Here is a 19,157-nt window from a genome sequence, read left to right on the forward strand (position 1 = left end):
GAATTGTCCTTTCTTTCTATCAAGTTAATTAAATAAACTAGTAGTATCATTGATAAATGAATTGTCCTTTCTTTCTATCAAATTAATTAAATAAACTATGTGAATCTTAAGCCTTCTTTGAAACCAAATTTAACTCCTACAATTTCTAGTGAAAAAGTAAAATAAGAAGTAATTATTATGCAATTGAATTTTATGTTAGATAAAAATTCTAAAGATAATTATGCTATTTTTAAAAATTTTAATTCAATAAAAAATTGCTCTCAATATCATCATGTTTGAGAAAAACATTGTGTAATGAAACACTTCCTCCTCAGTGGACTTGATGGGAAGCTCTCTCCCATCTCCCTCGCCTCACTGCTTTATAATGCTTAAAAGTTGTCTCACTGCTTAAAAGTCTTTACAACGCAAACACCCCTTATAGGAGAGAGGTAGATAAAGGCATATTTAGAGGTCGAAGATCGGTTCTGATACAATTTGTAATGACTCACTTTCTTTTGTATAGATATTGTTTGCTCTAGGTCTAATGAATCCTTAAAAAATTTAAATATGTATCTACAGAGTTAAAAAAAAGTTCACTATATATATAGTTTTAAAAATTTCTTCCTCTATTTAATGTGAGATATTGTAATCAAACCCATGTAGACATAAAATCCTTGTTGTGTCCCATGAAATTACAGGGCCAAATAGAAAAAGTTACACAATGGTTAGAGATCGGCTCTGATACTATTTGTCATGACATGTTCCTTCTCATGTATATATTGTTCGCCCTGAGGTGAGTTATGCAAGATGAAAGTTCATGTATGGTTTTGAATGAGAGAAAGAAGTGAGGAATCCTTTTTTCATGCATGTATATATTGCTTTTCTTTTTGTTACTTTGAAAGTAGTTTTTTCAACTGCTTTAACTTTAGCCACTCGAATTTTGATATTTCTTTTTATTTCTAATAACAAAGAATGTCATCTTTTTCTAGAAATTCTAGTATTATTAACATGAAATTAAGGATATCACAATCATTTCCCATAAGCATCCTCATTATGTCTCATGGAATTTCAGGACCAAAGACAAAGTTCCACAACTTCCTTGTTATACCCCACAATAACATGATTTCAGAATATCACAATCGTCCCCCACAATGTCTTTATTATGTCACATGGAATTGTGGAGCCAAGGGATACTTTCCTACTAAGGTTGAGAATTGACTTGAAACCATTTGTATTGATCCGCTTCCTCTCATGTAGATATTGTACACATTTGGTTTAATGAGCTCTTATAACTTTAAAAGTCATCTTTATAGTTAAGAGGAGAATATTATATGCTTATTACATATATAATGATAGAAACTTCTTTCATATTTGATGTGGGATATCATAATATATATTCTTAATTTTTTTTTAAAAATGTGAACAAGTCATATTAAATATGATTAATAAGTTTATTTTAAAAATATTGGGTTAAATCCACTTTACTCTTTTAACTTTGGTGTGTTTCACACTTTTTTCCCTTACATTCAAAACCCAACGCTTTATGCCTCCAAACTTACTAAAAGTTAATGATCAACTTGGTGGGTGAAAAATAAGATTGAAATGTAAAGAAAAACACATATTATCCAAATTCGAAGTTGTCACACTTTGTTGTTGCATGCTAAATCATGCATAACCATGTTCACATCTCTTTAAAACCAAAAATCAAAATCGATGACTATATATTTCAAAGACATTCGAGAAATTCCACTTTAAGACTATTAATTTAAAGTTGGTCTATCTAAGTTTTAATTAGTATTTGAATCGAAGTAAAAAGATGATTATTTTTATAAGACTATCAATTTAAAGTTGGTTATATCTAAGTTTTAATCAATATTCGAACCAAAGTAAAAAAAAAAAATGATTATTTTTATAATTTTATGAAAAATTTGTAATCATGGTTAAAATATTGTTTTTTAATAAATTTGAGATGCATAAGTATTAAGTTTTAAAGGGACACGAGGTAAAATACAAAACACGTCAAAATGCAAACGAGGTAAAATACAAATAATAGGGGGTAAATACCTGAAAATATTTTATTGAAGATAAAAAATTTTGTATTAAAGATAATAATAATAATAATGATACTTTTAAAATTTTAATTATATATTTTTTTATTGCATGAGACAAGCCGAAAAATCCGAAAGGAAAATAGAAAATCCAGATAGATGAAACTTGAAAGAGCCATGGCCACCAAAATTGAGAAAGAAGAACGATAGAAAGAGGGTCCCACAATCCCTTTCCAATCTTTCTCGAATAGATTCCCAAGAAACGCCCCCAAATAAATCCCACGAGCTGTAGCGTAGTATTTAGCTATTTATTGTAAAAATCTTCACAATCTCAAATCTTGCTGTAAGAAAGCAGAGGAGCAGTAGCAGCAATAGCAATATGCAGATCTTCGTGAAAACCCTAACTGGGAAGACGATCACTCTCGAGGTCGAGAGCAGCGACACCATCGACAATGTCAAAGCCAAGATTCAGGTCTTTTTTTTTTTTTTTCTTTTTTTGGATCACTGCTATTTCTCTTTTTCTGAATTTTTATGTGGGGTCTGTTTGTTTCCCTAGAAAATGGGTCCTGGAGTAAATTTTTCGCCTCTTGCAATTTGTTTGAGTTTTTATATGGCTGTCAGGGTTTCTGATTGTTGTTTTTTCAAATGGGTTTTCTGTTTTTCTTTTAAAAATCTTATCTGGGTTCTGTTTATTTCCCCCAAAAATGGTTCGTGGATTTTATTTTATTTTATTTTTTATTTTTTTCTGTTTCTGATGTATTGGAGCTCTTAATCGTTGTTAGGGTGTCTGATTGTCGATTCCTTGTTTGGGTTTTTCTTTCTATTCCTATTCATTCCGCTCTTGGTTCTTTCTTTTGTTAAATCTTATCTGTGCCCTGTCTATTTCCCAGAAAATGGTTCCTGGAATTTTCCTTTTCTTTCTTGCTCCTGGTGATGTATCGGGGCTTTGATGTTTGTTGGGGATAAAGATAGGGTTTAACCGAATCTGATATGGACTCATTGCAAATCGAGGGTTTGTTGTCTGAAATGCAGGATACTGAGCAAATATGTATTACAATTGATGGAGCAAGATGTTTAAATTTTCTGTTTCAGTTTTCTTGTGATTGGAGTTTGTGCTTTTCAAACTAATTGTAGTGTTCGGGGTCTTATATATTGTGATGATTTGAGTAAGGCTAACATACAAGATATTGGATTGATGGCTAAAGAATGGGGAGAAAAAAAACCTTATTTGTGATTGAGGGATTTGATTCGGGTTTTGGGAATGAAGATTTGATTTGGGTTCTTGTGAATGAGGAGCTGAAGTTTTGATTTGGTTTTTTGTGAATGACGAACTGAAGATGAGGATAATGATGGTGGCTGACCCACTGCTTCTTGTCTTGCCAGGACTAAAGAGGCCGATTTTGTTTAGTTGTCTCTTGAGCTATGCCCATTCGATCGTCCTTTTGGATGATTTGTCTGTCTTTAATTAAGAGCAAGGTACTTTATCTTTGGTAACTGTGTGCATGCTGGTAACAGTGTTGTGCTGACAAGCCTGATAGAAAAGACAACATGATTTCAGAAACTTGAGGGGAGGTCTTGGTAACTGTCAAAATTCATTGGGGAAATCAGAGTAAATTATGTCAAATTATAACCATTACATATAGTTTGCAGTGAAAATATGGGTTTAAATGATTGTTTTGTTTGTTGTTAAGTTATTATTACAATTTTCTAGTTTTTGAATTAATCCATTTATTTGAGTTTAATGCATACTTAAATGTATTTGGAATGATTACTATTTTATCATTAGTGTGCAATATGGTATCATAATTGATATTCTCAAGTGGCAAGGTCCCCCAGTGGGGATTGAGGAAGTTCATGGTTCAATTTCATGTGGAGCCCCCCTCCCCATTGTCGTAGATATATGAATATATCTTATTGGCATGTGTTCACCACATTATATTTATGCAAATTAATGCTTGCTATTCTTTCTATTTCACACTATGGGTTCGATAAGCAAAAGATGAGCATTAAGATCCTCTGTGTGTGTGTTGGTTCTTGGACTTACTGATTTGATTCAGTTGGTAGAAAGTTAAGAACTGCAAAGATAAGTTTTAAGAAACCAAAAGGCTTGATTCTCTGAAACTGAAAAAAAAGAAAAAGAAAAAAAGAAAAAAAAGAAAAGATAGATTGGAATTTTAAAGCATCGAACCTTTTAATAGATTTTTTTATTTTTATTTTTTTATAAACATTTAAAATTCTATTTTGTTTGAATTTTATAGTGGTGAGATCTTTGTAATTTTCAAACTAATTATAGTATTCAGGGTCCTTTACATTGTGTTGATTCTTGTGAATCAAACATGAAGATATTGGTTTGATGGATAAAGGAGAAACCCTTATTTATGAATTGAGGATTTGGTTGGATTTGTGTGATTGTGAGTTAGGGGCTAAAGTTTTGATTGGGGTTCTTATAAACGAGAAGCAGAGCTGAAGTTTGATTTGCGAATTAGGTGCTGAAGTTTTGTTCTGGGTTATTGTGAATGAAGAGCTGAAAGTTTGATTTGGTTGTGAATAAGGAGCTGAAGTTTTGACTTGGGTTTTTGTGATTGAGGAGTTAAGGATGAGGATGATGATGGTGGCTGACCCTCCTCTCTCTCTCTCTCTCTCTCTCTCTGTGTCTTGTCTTCTTTCTCTTTTTGCTGTGTCTCTCTTTTATATTTCGGTTGGCAGCAATAAAGGTGAACTAGTTTGTTCCCTCTTCTCTGATTCCACCATTTTGCATTCTCTCATTTTTCTTTTTCTCATATGGTTCACAATGCCATTGCCCTCTACCATATCGCTATAATTTTGGTCAACCCCAGTTAGCTGGATTTTGATACAGACCTGAGTTATGCCTTGACCAATCATCCTTTTGAATGATTTCTCTTGATTTAATTTAAAAGTCAGGTTTTTTTTTTTGGTAAATCATGTTTACAATGTTGGGGTGACAAGCCTAATAGGGAAGGGCATTGTTATTTCAGAAAACCAAGGGAAGATCTCTTATATGTATTTATCATAAATTACTTTTTATAATTTGATGTGCACTTGAATATAATATTATGTTCTCAAAGTAGAATTTAACCATAAAAAAACACTTTTTTTTGACAAGTGTAAGTGTATTAGAATAAAAAGAAGTATACATGATGTGTACAGAGGAACCAAAAAACGCAAAAGAAGTGCGGGAATACAAAAACTATCAGCCACGCCCTACAAAGAGCCTATCTAGTCCATAAACTCTAACAACAATAATGATCCGTTCCCAATATGCATTCTTACCCACTCCTAAAAAAGATTTAGGAAAGAACTTTTAATTGTTTGATCTGCACTTTCATAGTTATTGAAAACTCTCCTATTTCTCTCCCTCCATAAGGTCCAGAACACGCATAATGGAGCAACTTTCCAAGTCTTTTTTCTTTTTTTTACAATAGAAGAACCACACCAACTTAGAAGAAACCCTCCCTCTAATTGAAGAGTGCATCACCCACTGGACATTAAACAAAGCAAAAATTAACTGCCACAAAACACGTGCTTTTATGCAATGAAGAAGAATGTGATCACACATTTTTTCTTCTTCTCTACACATGTAACATTTGTTGGGAATACTCTAACCCTTCCTTCTAAGTTGATCCAGGGTTAGAATCCTAGCCTAGGTTGCCTCCCAAGCAAGGAAGCTAACTTCGATTGGGACCCAGGAATTCCAAACAATGACATGAGGGAAAGGCTCCATTTCCCCATTCACTAAGGAGGAGTAATAAGATTTAATAGAGAAGTTACCATTCTTTGACCCCAATCACACCATGGTATCCTCAGAGTCTAAGCTAATGGAGTGGTTATACAATCTCTCAAAAAAAGCATCAACCTCCTTTAGCTCCCAATCATGCAATTGTCTAACAAACCTCAGGCTCCAGCTATCACTGTCCCCTTCATCCAAGCATCTTTTGAGGAAACTATAGAATAAAGGGTCGGAAATAAGTCCCTCAAGACTGTGCCCCCACACCACTTGTCTATTCTGAACTTCATCCTGTTGCTAGACCCAACTTTGAAACCTGTTTTTTCTTTGAGCGCCTCCTAACTACTTCTGATTGCCTTCTACACCCCCACTCCATACCCCTCTCTTCCTTCTTTAGAGCACCACCCCTCTTTTTGCTATCTGTACTTCCCTAATATTACCCGTATCCAAACAATATTATTTAAATATATTATTAGATACATTCTCACAGTAGAATTTAACTATAAAATAACAATATTATAAGATATAGTTAAATATATTATATATGTCTAATTGACATGTATTCACAACTACCAACTGGCGTTTTATTTTTTTCAAATCTAATGGTTACTATATGGAATGTCTCATGCTATGGAGTTTTTAAGGAAAAGATAGGTTTGAAAAGATCCTGTCTCTCTGTCTGTCTTTGTCTTTCTCTCTCTCTCTCTCACACACACATGCACTTAGATACGGAAATGTGCTTGAATATGGATGATTTTCTGAAGTGTGGCCTTAGCCTTTTTTAGAGTTTTCTTCTGTACCCAATATGCACACGAACAGATTAGAACTGAATAATGTTGAAGTACTAATTGGCCCTTGTTAAGGTCTTCTTGTGCACTCTGTTATTGTTAAAATGGGCATTTTTGTGTAAGTGGATGATGTTTTGATTTGGCCTACTTTTGTAAGCTATAGTTTTTCTTGTGTGATATTTCTGGATTGCTATTTGTTTCTTCATTTTAGGCCTTGTTTTGAAGCTCATTGCTTCTGCTCTTGTTTCTTTCTTGATCTTCGTCTGGGAGACTCAAAATTAATTTATTGAGAGTTCTCCAAGGAAGTTCCTAACAGTGACTGATCCTCTGATGCATATCAATATATGGGGATGTTCTTACTTTCACAATGGTATACATTCCCATTCAGTACTCAAAAGTTTTGGATTAAAAAATATATCGGTTTCAATTCATCGAAAGTATATGGCTATTTTAGATATTGGAATCAACATTTTATTTGTTTATTTTTCTTTATGGATTTTTTTTATTTAAAAAAACTAATTCATTTGGTGTTTTTTTCTGGTTTTTTTTTTAGAATTTTTCTGTTCTCTTTTAGAAGATGGGTGGGTAGTGATGTAGGACAACCCTAGGATGGTTGCCTACACTCAAGGGTAGGTGGGCTAGGGTTTTATTTTTAGGGTGTAAGGAGAGGAACAAAGAATAAATTTTATGGTAGAGAAAATTATAAGATAAGAAATAGAGAGAAAAGAAGAAACAATGAAGAAAAGATGGAAAACCTTAGAGTCTCATTAAGGCCTTGTAGGAGTCTCACCTAGAAGAAATCAGTGGAATCTCACCATTAAGGGTTGCAACCTTGCAATGAAAGAAAATATAATATTATTCATATCAAATCATCCATTTAATTTACATTGATTAGCCTATTTATAGGCTTCTCTAAGAAATCCAAAGTCTAGTAGGACTCTAATGATCTATTATGATTCTAATTCTAATTATAACATTCAAAGTCTACTAGGACTCTAATAATCTATCATGACTCAAATTCTAATTATATTATAACTCAACTAACTAATCCTAATTACATTCCAACAAATACCAATCCCAATTCAATTCTAATTAATATTAATCCTATTTAAAGTTTGCTTAGGTCTTCCCTTTCTTCCTTGATTAAACTCTAAAAGACTTTTCCCCATCAATTCCCTCCGGCTTGAAAGAACTCGGCTCCGACGAGTTAGATGCTTGATACAATTCATAGAGATCAGGGTTAAGCTTCTGAAAATCCGTTGTTGTAATCCATGTATTCTCAGAGTGTGGTTTGCCTTGCCATTTCACCAAAAATTTTTGGCATCCACCTTGTCAAGTAGACACAAGTTGATCATCAAGAACATACTCGATCTCAGGACGTGGGCTAAGAGTAGGTGGTAATTGAAGATCCAACTCTTCACTTACATCGTTGTGATGACCATGGTAGATATACAAATCTTCCACGTTAAATATTAGACTAAAATGCAAGTCTGAAGGGAGCTCTAACAAATAAGCATTCTCAACAAGTTCTTGTGAAGCTATGTTCAAACTGCTACCTCCATCAATGATCATGGTGCATAATCTCCCTTGGCAAGAAATACGTGTTTGGAAAATGTTAGTACGTCGCCAATCTTCTTCTCCTTTTACCTTTGGGACAACTAATAAAGGTCGTACTACAAGACTATGCCCTTCCATCATACCATCATAGTAGACACATTCTTCACTAACTTCATCTTCATTGTAGGTCTCTTCTTCCTTTGGGTAACACTCCAATTCAGATTCTGGTTCTTCAACACAAAAATGTAAACCTTTGGTAGGGCATACAACAACATAATGACCATGCCCACCACACTTAAAGCATAAAGGAGTCATGTCTACTTTTCTATCTCCAATACTCATTGAAGTTTTACCCTTATTACCATTCTTATGAGCCACATTCGAAGTTTGTTTAGTGTTGCCCCCACCATTCACATGATTAGAAGTTTTGAAGTTTGATGCGCTTAAAGGTTTGCTTGTTGTCTTGTTGGAAAAAGTGCTCCCAATTTGTGAACTTGGACGCTTGGAAACCCGAAATTTGAGCCATTCTTCTATTTTGAGGGCTAGTTGATAAACATCATCTACGGTATAAGTATGTGCATTTATCATCTCAAGTTGAATCTCCATTCGAAGTCCAGCTTTGTAGCGGGCTGCAAGTTGAGCATCACTTTCCTGCACTTGATTTCGAATGCTCAATTCATGGAATTCTTCTGTATATTCTTCAACGGACTTGGTACCTTGTTTAAGGGAAAACAATTTTGTATACATAAGTTGTTCATAATCAGTCAGGAGAAAGTGCTCCTTCATCTTCAACTTCATCTCGTCCCATGTGTCAATAGGTGGTTGGCTAGTTCTATGAACTTGATTCTCAATATTATGCCACCATAGACGTGCTGCTCCTTTCAATTTTGCCTTCACAAAATGAACTTTTCTATTTTCGGGCATTGCACACCAATCAAAGTAATCTTCCATTGACATAATCCAATCAAGAAAAGTTGTTGGATTTAGTTTTCCATAAAATTCAGCAACTTCAAGACGTACCTTTTTAGTCACATCATCATCTAGCTTAAAAAGTCTGGCCCTTCTTTGAGTCCCCATCATAAAATTGTCTTGTTCTTCGCGTGATCGACTTAGCGATTGTCTAAATTGATGACTTGCAATCTCCTCTTCAATCGGTTGTTTTTCTTGACTCTTTTCTAATAACTTCATGATCTCATCAAGTTTGCTATTTAGTTGTATTATAGCATCTTGATGGGATTGTTGTGTGGCTGAAATTTCCTCCAAGCGTATTGTAGCGAAATCTTGATTGCTAGAAGTTTTTTTGGAACTCATGCTTGTATAAGTTGCTCCGTTCCTTAATTGCATATGCCTTCAAGCCATGTACTTTGGCTCTAATACCAAAATTGATGTAGGATAACCCTAGGATGGTTGCCTACACTCAAGGGTAGGTGGGCTAGGGTTTTATTTTTAGGGTGTAAGTAGAGGAACAAAGAATAAATTTTATAGTAGAGAAAATTATAAGATAAGAAATAGAGAGAAAAAAAAGAAACAATGAAGAAAAGATGGAAAACCTTAAGTCTCACTAAGGCCTTTTAGGAGTCTCACCTAGAAGAAATCAATGGATTCTCACCATTGAGGGTTGCAACCTTGCAATGAAAGAAAATATAATATTATTCATATCAAATCATAGAGAGAAAAAAAGAAACAATGAAGAAAAGATGGAAAACCTTAGAGTCTCATTAAGGCCTTTTAGGAGTTTCACCTAGAAGAAATCAATGGAATCTCACCATTGAGGGTTGCAACCTTGCAATAACAGAAAATATAATATTATTCATATCAAATCATCCCTTTGATTTATATTGATTAACCTATTTATAGGCTTCTCTAAGAAATCCAAAGTCTACTAGGACTCTAATAACCTATTATGATTTTAATTCTAATTATAACATCCAAAGTCTATTAGGACCCTAATAACCTATCATGACTAAAATTCTAATTATATTATAACTCAACTAATTAATCCTAATTAGACTCCAACAAATACCAATCCTAATTCAATTCTAATTAATATTAATCCTACTTAAAGTTTACTTAGGTCTTCCCTTTCTTTCTTGAATAAACTTTAAAAGGCTTTCCCCCATCAATTCTGGGTATTTGAGATTGGTTTAGAAGGAACTTTGAAACTTACAATATGCCTCAATCATCTCCAATGTGTTGCAATGTGTCTAACTAAAGGTGAACATGTGTATTTCAGGACAAGGAAGGCATTCCTCCTGATCAGCAGAGATTGATTTTTGCTGGCAAACAACTGGAAGATGGTCGCACTCTTGCAGATTATAACATCCAAAAAGAGTCCACACTTCACCTTGTTTTGAGGCTCAGGGGAGGAACTATGATTAAGGTGAAAACTTTGACTGGAAAAGAAATCGAGATTGATATTGAACCAACCGATACCATTGATCGGATCAAGGAACGAGTTGAGGAGAAAGAAGGCATTCCGCCAGTGCAACAAAGGTAAAGCATATTCTTATTTATTTTACATGTCAGACTTTGTTATTTAGACTTTATTTTGCTCTATTTCTAAATAGATGTGAACTTGAGGAATTGAAATTGAGTGTTCCCAGGCAATCATATTCTTGCCCTGTCTAATATTTTCTTCTGAATATATTGGATTCTGTTTAATCTTTTATATGCTCGGGTATACATTGGCTAACCATTAACTGGGGTGTTAGAGTTGAATCAGTCCGTGGTCTTATAACTGACGAGTTGAATGTGTTTGTTCATTGAAAATTAACCGAGTCTTTTTGTTTCAGTTTCCCTGAACTAATAATAGATATTAAATCCAATTAACATTCATGTTAAAATTCTTGGACATAAACTGTTTCATCAGAACATCAGAATTTGAACTCATGGGAGCTAACACAAAGATCCTGAGACTCTTTAAAACTTCTGCATCTTTCTGTGGGAATATTGCCTCAACGATTCTAGTTGTTTTTTCCCCCTTAAGGATATGCTTTGGCTTCTTGATACCTTTACCTAGCTGCTTCTTGGAAGCATCATCCTATTTCAGTGGGATTGATTTTGATGGTGACTTCATCCTATGCAATCAACTTTTGTGTTCTAATGCTAAACTATAAGGTGAATGCCTAACAAAACATAAGGATCATATCAAGTGTAAGACATCGGTATCTCTGCATTCAAGGTTTTGCAGAGCCTGGTTAAAACCAAGTGCTACAATTTCTGCTATTCCTTCCATTGGAAATGATATGATATTCCTCTGCTGGTTGCAGGCTCATTTATGCTGGCAAACAACTCGGAGATGACAAAACTGCTCGTGACTACAACATTGAGGGAGGCTCTGTCCTGCATCTCGTCCTTGCACTGAGGGGTGGAGGCAGCGCCTGAATAGTATATCCTCGAAAATTTTACTGTTTCTGCTTCTATGTCCCAAATGGTATGGCATGAACACATGAGTCTCTAGTGGTGTGTGGAAGAACAAAAAAACCCTTTGACCTCATCTATTTTCCCAGACATAATATCACCTTGAATTCTCCTCCATTTTTTTTTTTTAATGTTACATTCCCTCATGGAGGTTCATCCGTATATATATATATATATATGGGTGTGGGAACTTCTTTGCTTTGGATGCAGGTTGCAGTTGTGAAAACGGATTAGGAATGCGATCGGACTAAACCCGAACCAGGGATAATTAGGGTTTTATAAAGGTTTGTGGAACTGCTAAACCATGGGATTAGCATTATGAAACCTTTATAATCTGGGCCTTTTTTATTCTTAGATGTTTGTCTCTAGTCAGTCTCGTGTAATAATCCTTCTCCCTCAATCAAGATTTCACAATATTTCTTGAGTTCTACTTCTAGGTGTAGCTCTATAGTCGTGTCAACTGGCAATGGATTAGGTTTTGAGTTTTATTTAAGTGGTGTAGGATGGGGGGATGAGTTCATATCACTTGCACAACGCTTATTTGGTTTTGGTTCGAGAGAAAGTACTCAGGAAAGAAAAAAAATAGTAAGGAAAATATTCTCATATGAGGTCTTATTATATGAATGATTTTAGAATATAGATATTTTTTAAAATCATTGTATTCTCCCCCCCACCACCCCCCCCCCCCCCCCCCCCCCCCCCCCCCCCCCCCCCCCAGAAAAAAAAAAAATTTCCTGAGATGGGTTTGTATCATTTATGTTATATTTGGTTATCGGAATGGAATATATATGCTATGTTTGGTTGTAGCAAGGAAAGGAAAAAAATGTTGGAAAATGATTTTTTGTAGAGGTGTTACTATGATGAAAAAAAAAAAAAAAATCGTGATGAAAATAGTTTAGATTTTGTGTGGAGGTCCTCTAATGAAACAAAAATAAAAAATTTTGAGTTAGGAAAACTTAATATTTATTATTAGATTTAAATTGATTTTATGTTAAATTGTTGACTTATTACGTATATTTTTATTCTGAGTATTGATGTTTTTTTTATTGTTTTTTTCGATAAAGTTAACCTAATATTTATTTTTAATTGATATTTATTTTCATTTATTTTAAGTAATAATTTTATTTGTTAGAAATTCATATTTAAAATATTAGAGAGATATGAGATAATTATAAAATATTTATTATATGAAAAATGAATCATAAAATATGCTTTTATATATGAAAATATGACAAAAGAGATTTGAGATTAAGAATGAGTTAAATTAGTGTTTAAATTTATTTTAAAAGATGTTATATTAAATTATTTTATAAAATATAATTAATTTATTTAATAACTTAATCTTTTAAGTTATTAAGTCATTAAGTTGATATGTGAAAAACCTTCTAAAATCTTTCACTTTTTTTTTTTTTTTTTTTTTTTTGAGTTGCAATTTTTTTTGTCCATGATTTTTGTTTGTATTTTTAATTTTGAGCTTTGCTTTTTAAATTTAATTTTTTTTCTTATGTATTGTCATCACGGAATTGGATTAGTATTAGAAATCAACATTTTATTTAGGTTATGTTTGGTTTTAGAAAGTACTAAGGAAAGAAAAAAAGTGCTAAAGAAAATGATTTCTCATATTCCGTTTCATCATTAAAAAAAAAAAAAATCAAATATAATTAAAATTTATAAAAAAATTATATAAAATTATTTAATCTTTTTATGATAGTGAGAAATAAGTAAAATGAATTTAAAGAAACATCTAAAAATAATTTATTAAATTTAAATCTATTTTTTATTTTATTTTTTGTACTTTTCCTCTTTTTTTTTTCTTTTCCTCACATTTTTTCTTAAATTTTTTGAGAACCAAATATAGCCTTAAGTTTCTTAATTTTACATTTTGGATTAGATCAACCTTATCTTCAATATAAGCTTAATTAGAATTAAGAAATACTTAATTTAAATTCAATTGACTTTTTAATTAAAGAACTTAAATTTAACTGACTTTTTAATTAAATAACTTAAATTCAGAAACATTCAAGACACCGAATCTGAACTCAATTAAGCCACATTTTTCTTAAGTTTAAATTGAACTTGGAGTGGTTAGATTACGAGGTCAAATTCAAGTTAGGTAAAAGTTAGGTTGGGTTACACATTATTTTTTTAAACGATACATAACATAATTTTTATTTGATTTTTTAAAAATATATAAAATAAAATTATTATAATTGTGTAAATTATAAATATTAAAAAAATAATAAATTGGTTGATAAATCTAGTATTAAAAATGATTATCGAAGGCATCTAAAATCAAACTGGGTTGAACTTAGATCGATGAATGCGCTAAGATTGAAGATGTAATAAGTGTGTAATTTATTGTCGTTTTCAAAGGGTGTTGGTAAACGACATAAATCTAACATTGTAAGTTTCAATGGGTTGATTTCTTTTTCTTTGCTTTACACTCTACTATTCAACTCCCTTGACCAATATTTATTTAAAATAAATAAATAAATAAATAAACTATTTCGTCGGCCTACTAAAGCTACTGCTCATTTTTGAAATTTTGACTCGCTTTACTTACTATATCTTCTTAACTTATTTCACCCATTTTATTATTTTTTTATTGGACTAAATTAGATTTATTAATAAAGAAAAAGAAATCACAAATGGGTTGTCTTCTTTTTTTTTTTTGTTTATAAATTTATTATGTTTTGGGAATAAAAATAAAATATTAAATTAGGAATATGGATTGAAATTTTGGGATATTTCGTTAAAATATCGGTAAATATGGTGGTGGTTGATATGAAATCGTCATCGATTATCACTTGGAGGAAATGCCACCTAAAAATCGGCAAAATTGTAGTTAGTGATATATCGATCATATAGTTAAGTAAGACACATGTGTGTGTGCGTGTGCATGAGAGCCAAAAGATGAGTAAAGTCAAACTTGTGATTTATTCTAGATTTTTTGAAAAAAGTGCCAAATTTTTTTTAATATTTATCCATGTTTTTTTTTAAATTTATCATACCTTTTTATTTTATATTATCCTTCTATTTTTTTAATTATCTTTCATATTTTCTCATTAATCTTATTCTAAAAAATTATTATCACTTCACTTCATTTATTTTTAATATTTATCCTTTTAATTTTAAATATTTTTATTCTGAAGTATTAAAAATATGAATTTATTAAAAAATTTCTAACATATAATAAAGTTTTAATATTTTATAAATTAAAATTAATTTGATAAGATAAATTATTAATATAATTTTTAATAATTTTAATTATTTAAATGGATTAATGTTAATAGCAAAAAATTGTCACCTTTGTAATAAAATTTTAGAAACTAAATCTCAGATAAAATATTTTATTTAAAATGTAATAAAATATATTTTAATAAAAGTAGTTTTTAATTTTTTTAAAAATTGAATATAAATATATTAAAGGAATTTAAATTAATTTTTCTAAAAAAATTTGATAAATATCATTCCTAATTATATCTATTTCAATTACACTTTTATAATAACTTTAATACGCTTCTTCTTATTTATTTTATTATTATTATTTTTATAATTTTGAATAATTTCTGTACTACTATATTTTTATCAAAATATTGACTGATATTTTATCGATATTTTTTATATATCCATAAAATCCAAGTAAAATACATTTTCAATCAACTTCCAATTTTTAAATTCCCAAATATTAGTTATTTTATTGGTTAAGACAAAAAAAAACCAATAACGTTTTGCTAAATTAAGAAGATGTGATTGAAATAAATACTCAATGTGGATAATTCTTAGGACAAAATAAATTTCCATTTTATTAATTTGTTTCTTGTCATTAACCAATTTCTAATAACGGTATTCCTTTTAAATGACAGTTATTTTATTAGTTTTTTTAAAAAATAATTGTAGTGAAATAAATAAAATGTCATTGAAAATAATTTAAAAATAATCATTTGACGTGGATAATGTTTTGAACTTATTTTTATTTATTCATGGGTAGGGCTCTCAAGAAATATTATTTATTTTAATTTATTTTTTCATTTTTAAGAATGAAAATAAATAGCATGCTTGTCTTTAAATTATTTTGAATTTAGTTAAGGCATTCACAATTTTTTTAACACAAAAAATTCCCAAACCTAGGAGAGATTAAAGAAATATTTATAAAAATAATATTTTATGACATATTTATATAATAAATTTATAAATTAATATTATCATGCTTACACTATTAGATTCTCTTAAGCATTGCCTAGATTGAGACAACACCTCGATTAACTAATTTAAACCTAATTAAGAATCTAAATCCAAGGTGATTACACAAATTTTAATTCATAAATTGATGTCATTGAGATCATACATTATACTTTAAGAGATTGAAAGGCATGGATTAGCCTCGATTTCATACTAAGATGACGGAAGCATAGAAGATATACATATAATTAAACAACCCATTAAATTAATCTAAAACCCATGCAAGGAAGGACAAAAAAATGGTAAATTACAAAAATCAGTAATTTTTGTGAGAGGTGAGACTCGAACACGAGACCTTCACCAATTTTTTTAAAAGTTTAAGCTTGTAAGATTTAAATTCAATCCTAATTTTTTTTCAACAATATCAACCCTTTGGAAATATCAATAGACCATTCTATTATGGTTAGATTGACATGAAATTTTATAGGATATATTTGGATATCCCTAATTTATTTAGATGCTTGTAACAAGAAATTGCTTTTCAAAAATCTTAATAGAATGACTCATTTGATATTTGGGCATAATTTAAAGTTGTGATTACTTAAAAAAAAAAATTAGAAAGAAAAAAAATACAACATTTTAAAGACAATTCAATCATCAAATATTTAAAAAGTAGTTAATTATTTCACTAGTTAAGATTGATTTCCAAACAACATGTAAGTCTAGAAATGAAATATATTATCTTTTTCTATATTGAGTAAAATTGTAAAAATATGCTACGAATGTGTAGAAGGCATGAATTGGCCCCTATTTGATGTTAAAATGATCAAAGCATCTGACATTTTGATCAATTCATTGAACATCATATTAGAAGCATTCGTCATTGAATATTTAAAAATCATAAATAAACTAAATTTATAGCTTGTAAATAAATAAAGCAAAAGAACGCTTAAAATATTTTAAATATCTTATTAAACAAAAATCAATCTCAATTATTGAATTTTAAAAGTTTAAATTAATTTATAAACATTTTATGATACAAAAAAGGACAGGATCAACTATACCTCTCTTGTATCATATAATAATTTGTATTTTTATTTTAAGTATTGTTGCACATGTAAGAAGATAATATAAATAAATAATTAATTAAAAAGAATAAAATAATTCTCATATTTGTGAATTAATCAACTCTCATGTTTTTATTTTTGACATAAATATCCTTAATTATTTTAAATATTTATAATATGTTTTAAAAAATAGAGTTATTTTTATAAAAAAAACAATAAGGACATTTTTGTATTTAAAATTAGATTTCCAATAATTCTTTTAATCAAATAACCCTAAGCAAAAAGGCATGGATTGGTCTCCACTCCATACTCAAATGACCAAAGCATATTAAACCCTAGATATATAGAAAAACCCCATTAAACTAAACCCAAAACTCTCACAAATTTTTTTTTTTTCTAAAAAAAATAAAATTAAAAAGAACCCTTTTCAAAGGCGTATACTCATACATGTATAAAGAAGAAAAAGGACACTACAAAGAAGTCAAACACCACCTTGGAGGCATGCCAAATGGCTGCCAACATAAGATAAAGGTCATGCCCATGTCACAAAGTTAATTTTTTTATTTATTTTTTATTTTTTATTTCACTTGTTTAAGTCATAACAAAGTCTTCGTATGGTTAGTGACATTCTACTAACCCTAATGAAGACATGCATAGATGTCAATTTTATTAGGTACCCACTGCCTGAAAAGTCTTGTCATAGTTGTTTCCCTAACTAGACTTTCATGGGGAGGCTAACTAATATTTTATTTTATTTTTATTGCTTAGACTTGGGAAGATTGCATGGGTTTGGCACAAAAAAAAATTAGGGAAGTGTCAGTGTTTTTTGTTTATTCAACAGGCACTAATTTGGGCTGGTGACCTAAATCTTAAAACTCATAAAGACTTGGTGTGTGTGGGTTTGATTTGTTGGGGGCCCTTGATATGGATTTGGCTGCAGCTAGAGACATTCCACTTGGTGATATTAAAAGAATAATCTCCATGTAAAAATCATATTCAGTAGGAAGGTGGGATTCTCCACTTTGACTTGTGCCAAGAGATGATTTGAGTTGTGGGTTGATGTGTTGATCTAATAATTTAGGGGACTTTGTTTTTTGTAGGTTGAATATTCAATTTCCTGTCATGAAAAAAAAAAAAAAAAATTCATATAGAGATAAAAATATTTTTTTAATTATTTTTAATTGTTAATGTGCTTATATTTTTTAAATTAGTGACATATGTTTATACAAGTGATGTCAAAATGAAAAATGGGTTGTATGAAATATGACAAAATAGACCAGGAATTAATTTGTAGAATTTGATTTCTTTAGCTTACAAGCAAGCTACAATTAGCATTGTTTCTTGATTTCTTTTTCTTAATGCAATGAATCAATCAAAATCATGCACAATGGTAATTAATTCATGTGGAAAAATTGGTGGAAGAAAAAACAAAAGAAAAGAAAATGTGATCATGACCCACCACAACAACATCAATCTTTCGTTTCAAAGCTTTCCAATTTGATTGGTAATATAACTCTTTGCATATGGTCCTCATAGTGGTTAAACAAGTCAATTTTTTTTTTTTTTTTTTTGTCTCCAAGTGATGTGATCCATTTACTACAAACTTCCTTTTGTTGTTGGGCTTTGATTATATTTTAGTGGTATTTGGATATAATTTTATTTATTTATCAGAAAAAAATGCTTAATTATATAATAATAAAGAAGAAGAAGAAGAAGCTAGAAGTGTTGGTTCTTTATTTTATTTTATTTTATTTTTTTAATGAATTTTTTATGATCATAGGTGAGACATTGATAAAAATTTATCATTTGTTTATGGTAAAAAAATTAGATGTGAGTAAAAGATATATTTATTTTATGTATCCCTTGTCCACATGACTATTCTTATGGATTTGGGCATTGCATGGTTGTTTACCTAGAAATTTTAAATAAAAACAAAAGATTTTCAAATATGAAATTTATTTATTTATTTTTTAAAAAATTAATCTTAAAAAGTAAAAATTGGAAAAGAGAAATGCAATGATCAAGTGCACCATTGGTATTCAATTGCTAGGTTAAAAGTGTATGTGTATGTTAGGGATTGGAATGAACAAATTGGTTAAGTTTTGTGTGTATTGTCAAAATAATTTTAATTCAATAAATTTTATTTTCAAATAAAATGATTTTGAAAATAGAAATAAAAGTCCATAAGAAAAAAAAGAAAAGAAATATTAACTGTGTTGATAATGTAGGATTAGATTTATAAATGAAGAAGGTATTAATTAAAGTTTAATTTTGCAAATGAATGTTGAATTCAATATTTATAAATGTAAAAAAATATTAATTTAATTTAATTTAATTTTGATTTCTGTCACAAAATTAATGAAACAAAAAG

General features: G+C 30.2%; 1 protein-coding gene across 1 annotated transcript; it reads left to right on the plus strand.

Annotated features, from left to right (window-relative positions):
• Nucleotides 1–2,145: 2,145 nt before the first annotated feature.
• On the plus strand, nucleotides 2,146–11,654 carry LOC100241051 (ubiquitin-NEDD8-like protein RUB2). The gene is made up of 3 exons (XM_002265828.5): nucleotides 2,146–2,499; nucleotides 10,351–10,610; nucleotides 11,387–11,654. The coding sequence occupies exons 1-3, from the start codon at nucleotides 2,407–2,409 to the stop codon at nucleotides 11,499–11,501; spliced, it is 468 nt and encodes a 155-aa protein (XP_002265864.1). The 5' UTR covers nucleotides 2,146–2,406; the 3' UTR covers nucleotides 11,502–11,654.
• Nucleotides 11,655–19,157: the final 7,503 nt, after the last annotated feature.

This window comes from Vitis vinifera, chromosome 19 (assembly GCF_030704535.1).
Source record: "Vitis vinifera cultivar Pinot Noir 40024 chromosome 19, ASM3070453v1".
In the NCBI taxonomy this organism is placed as follows: Eukaryota; Viridiplantae; Streptophyta; class Magnoliopsida; order Vitales; family Vitaceae; genus Vitis; species Vitis vinifera.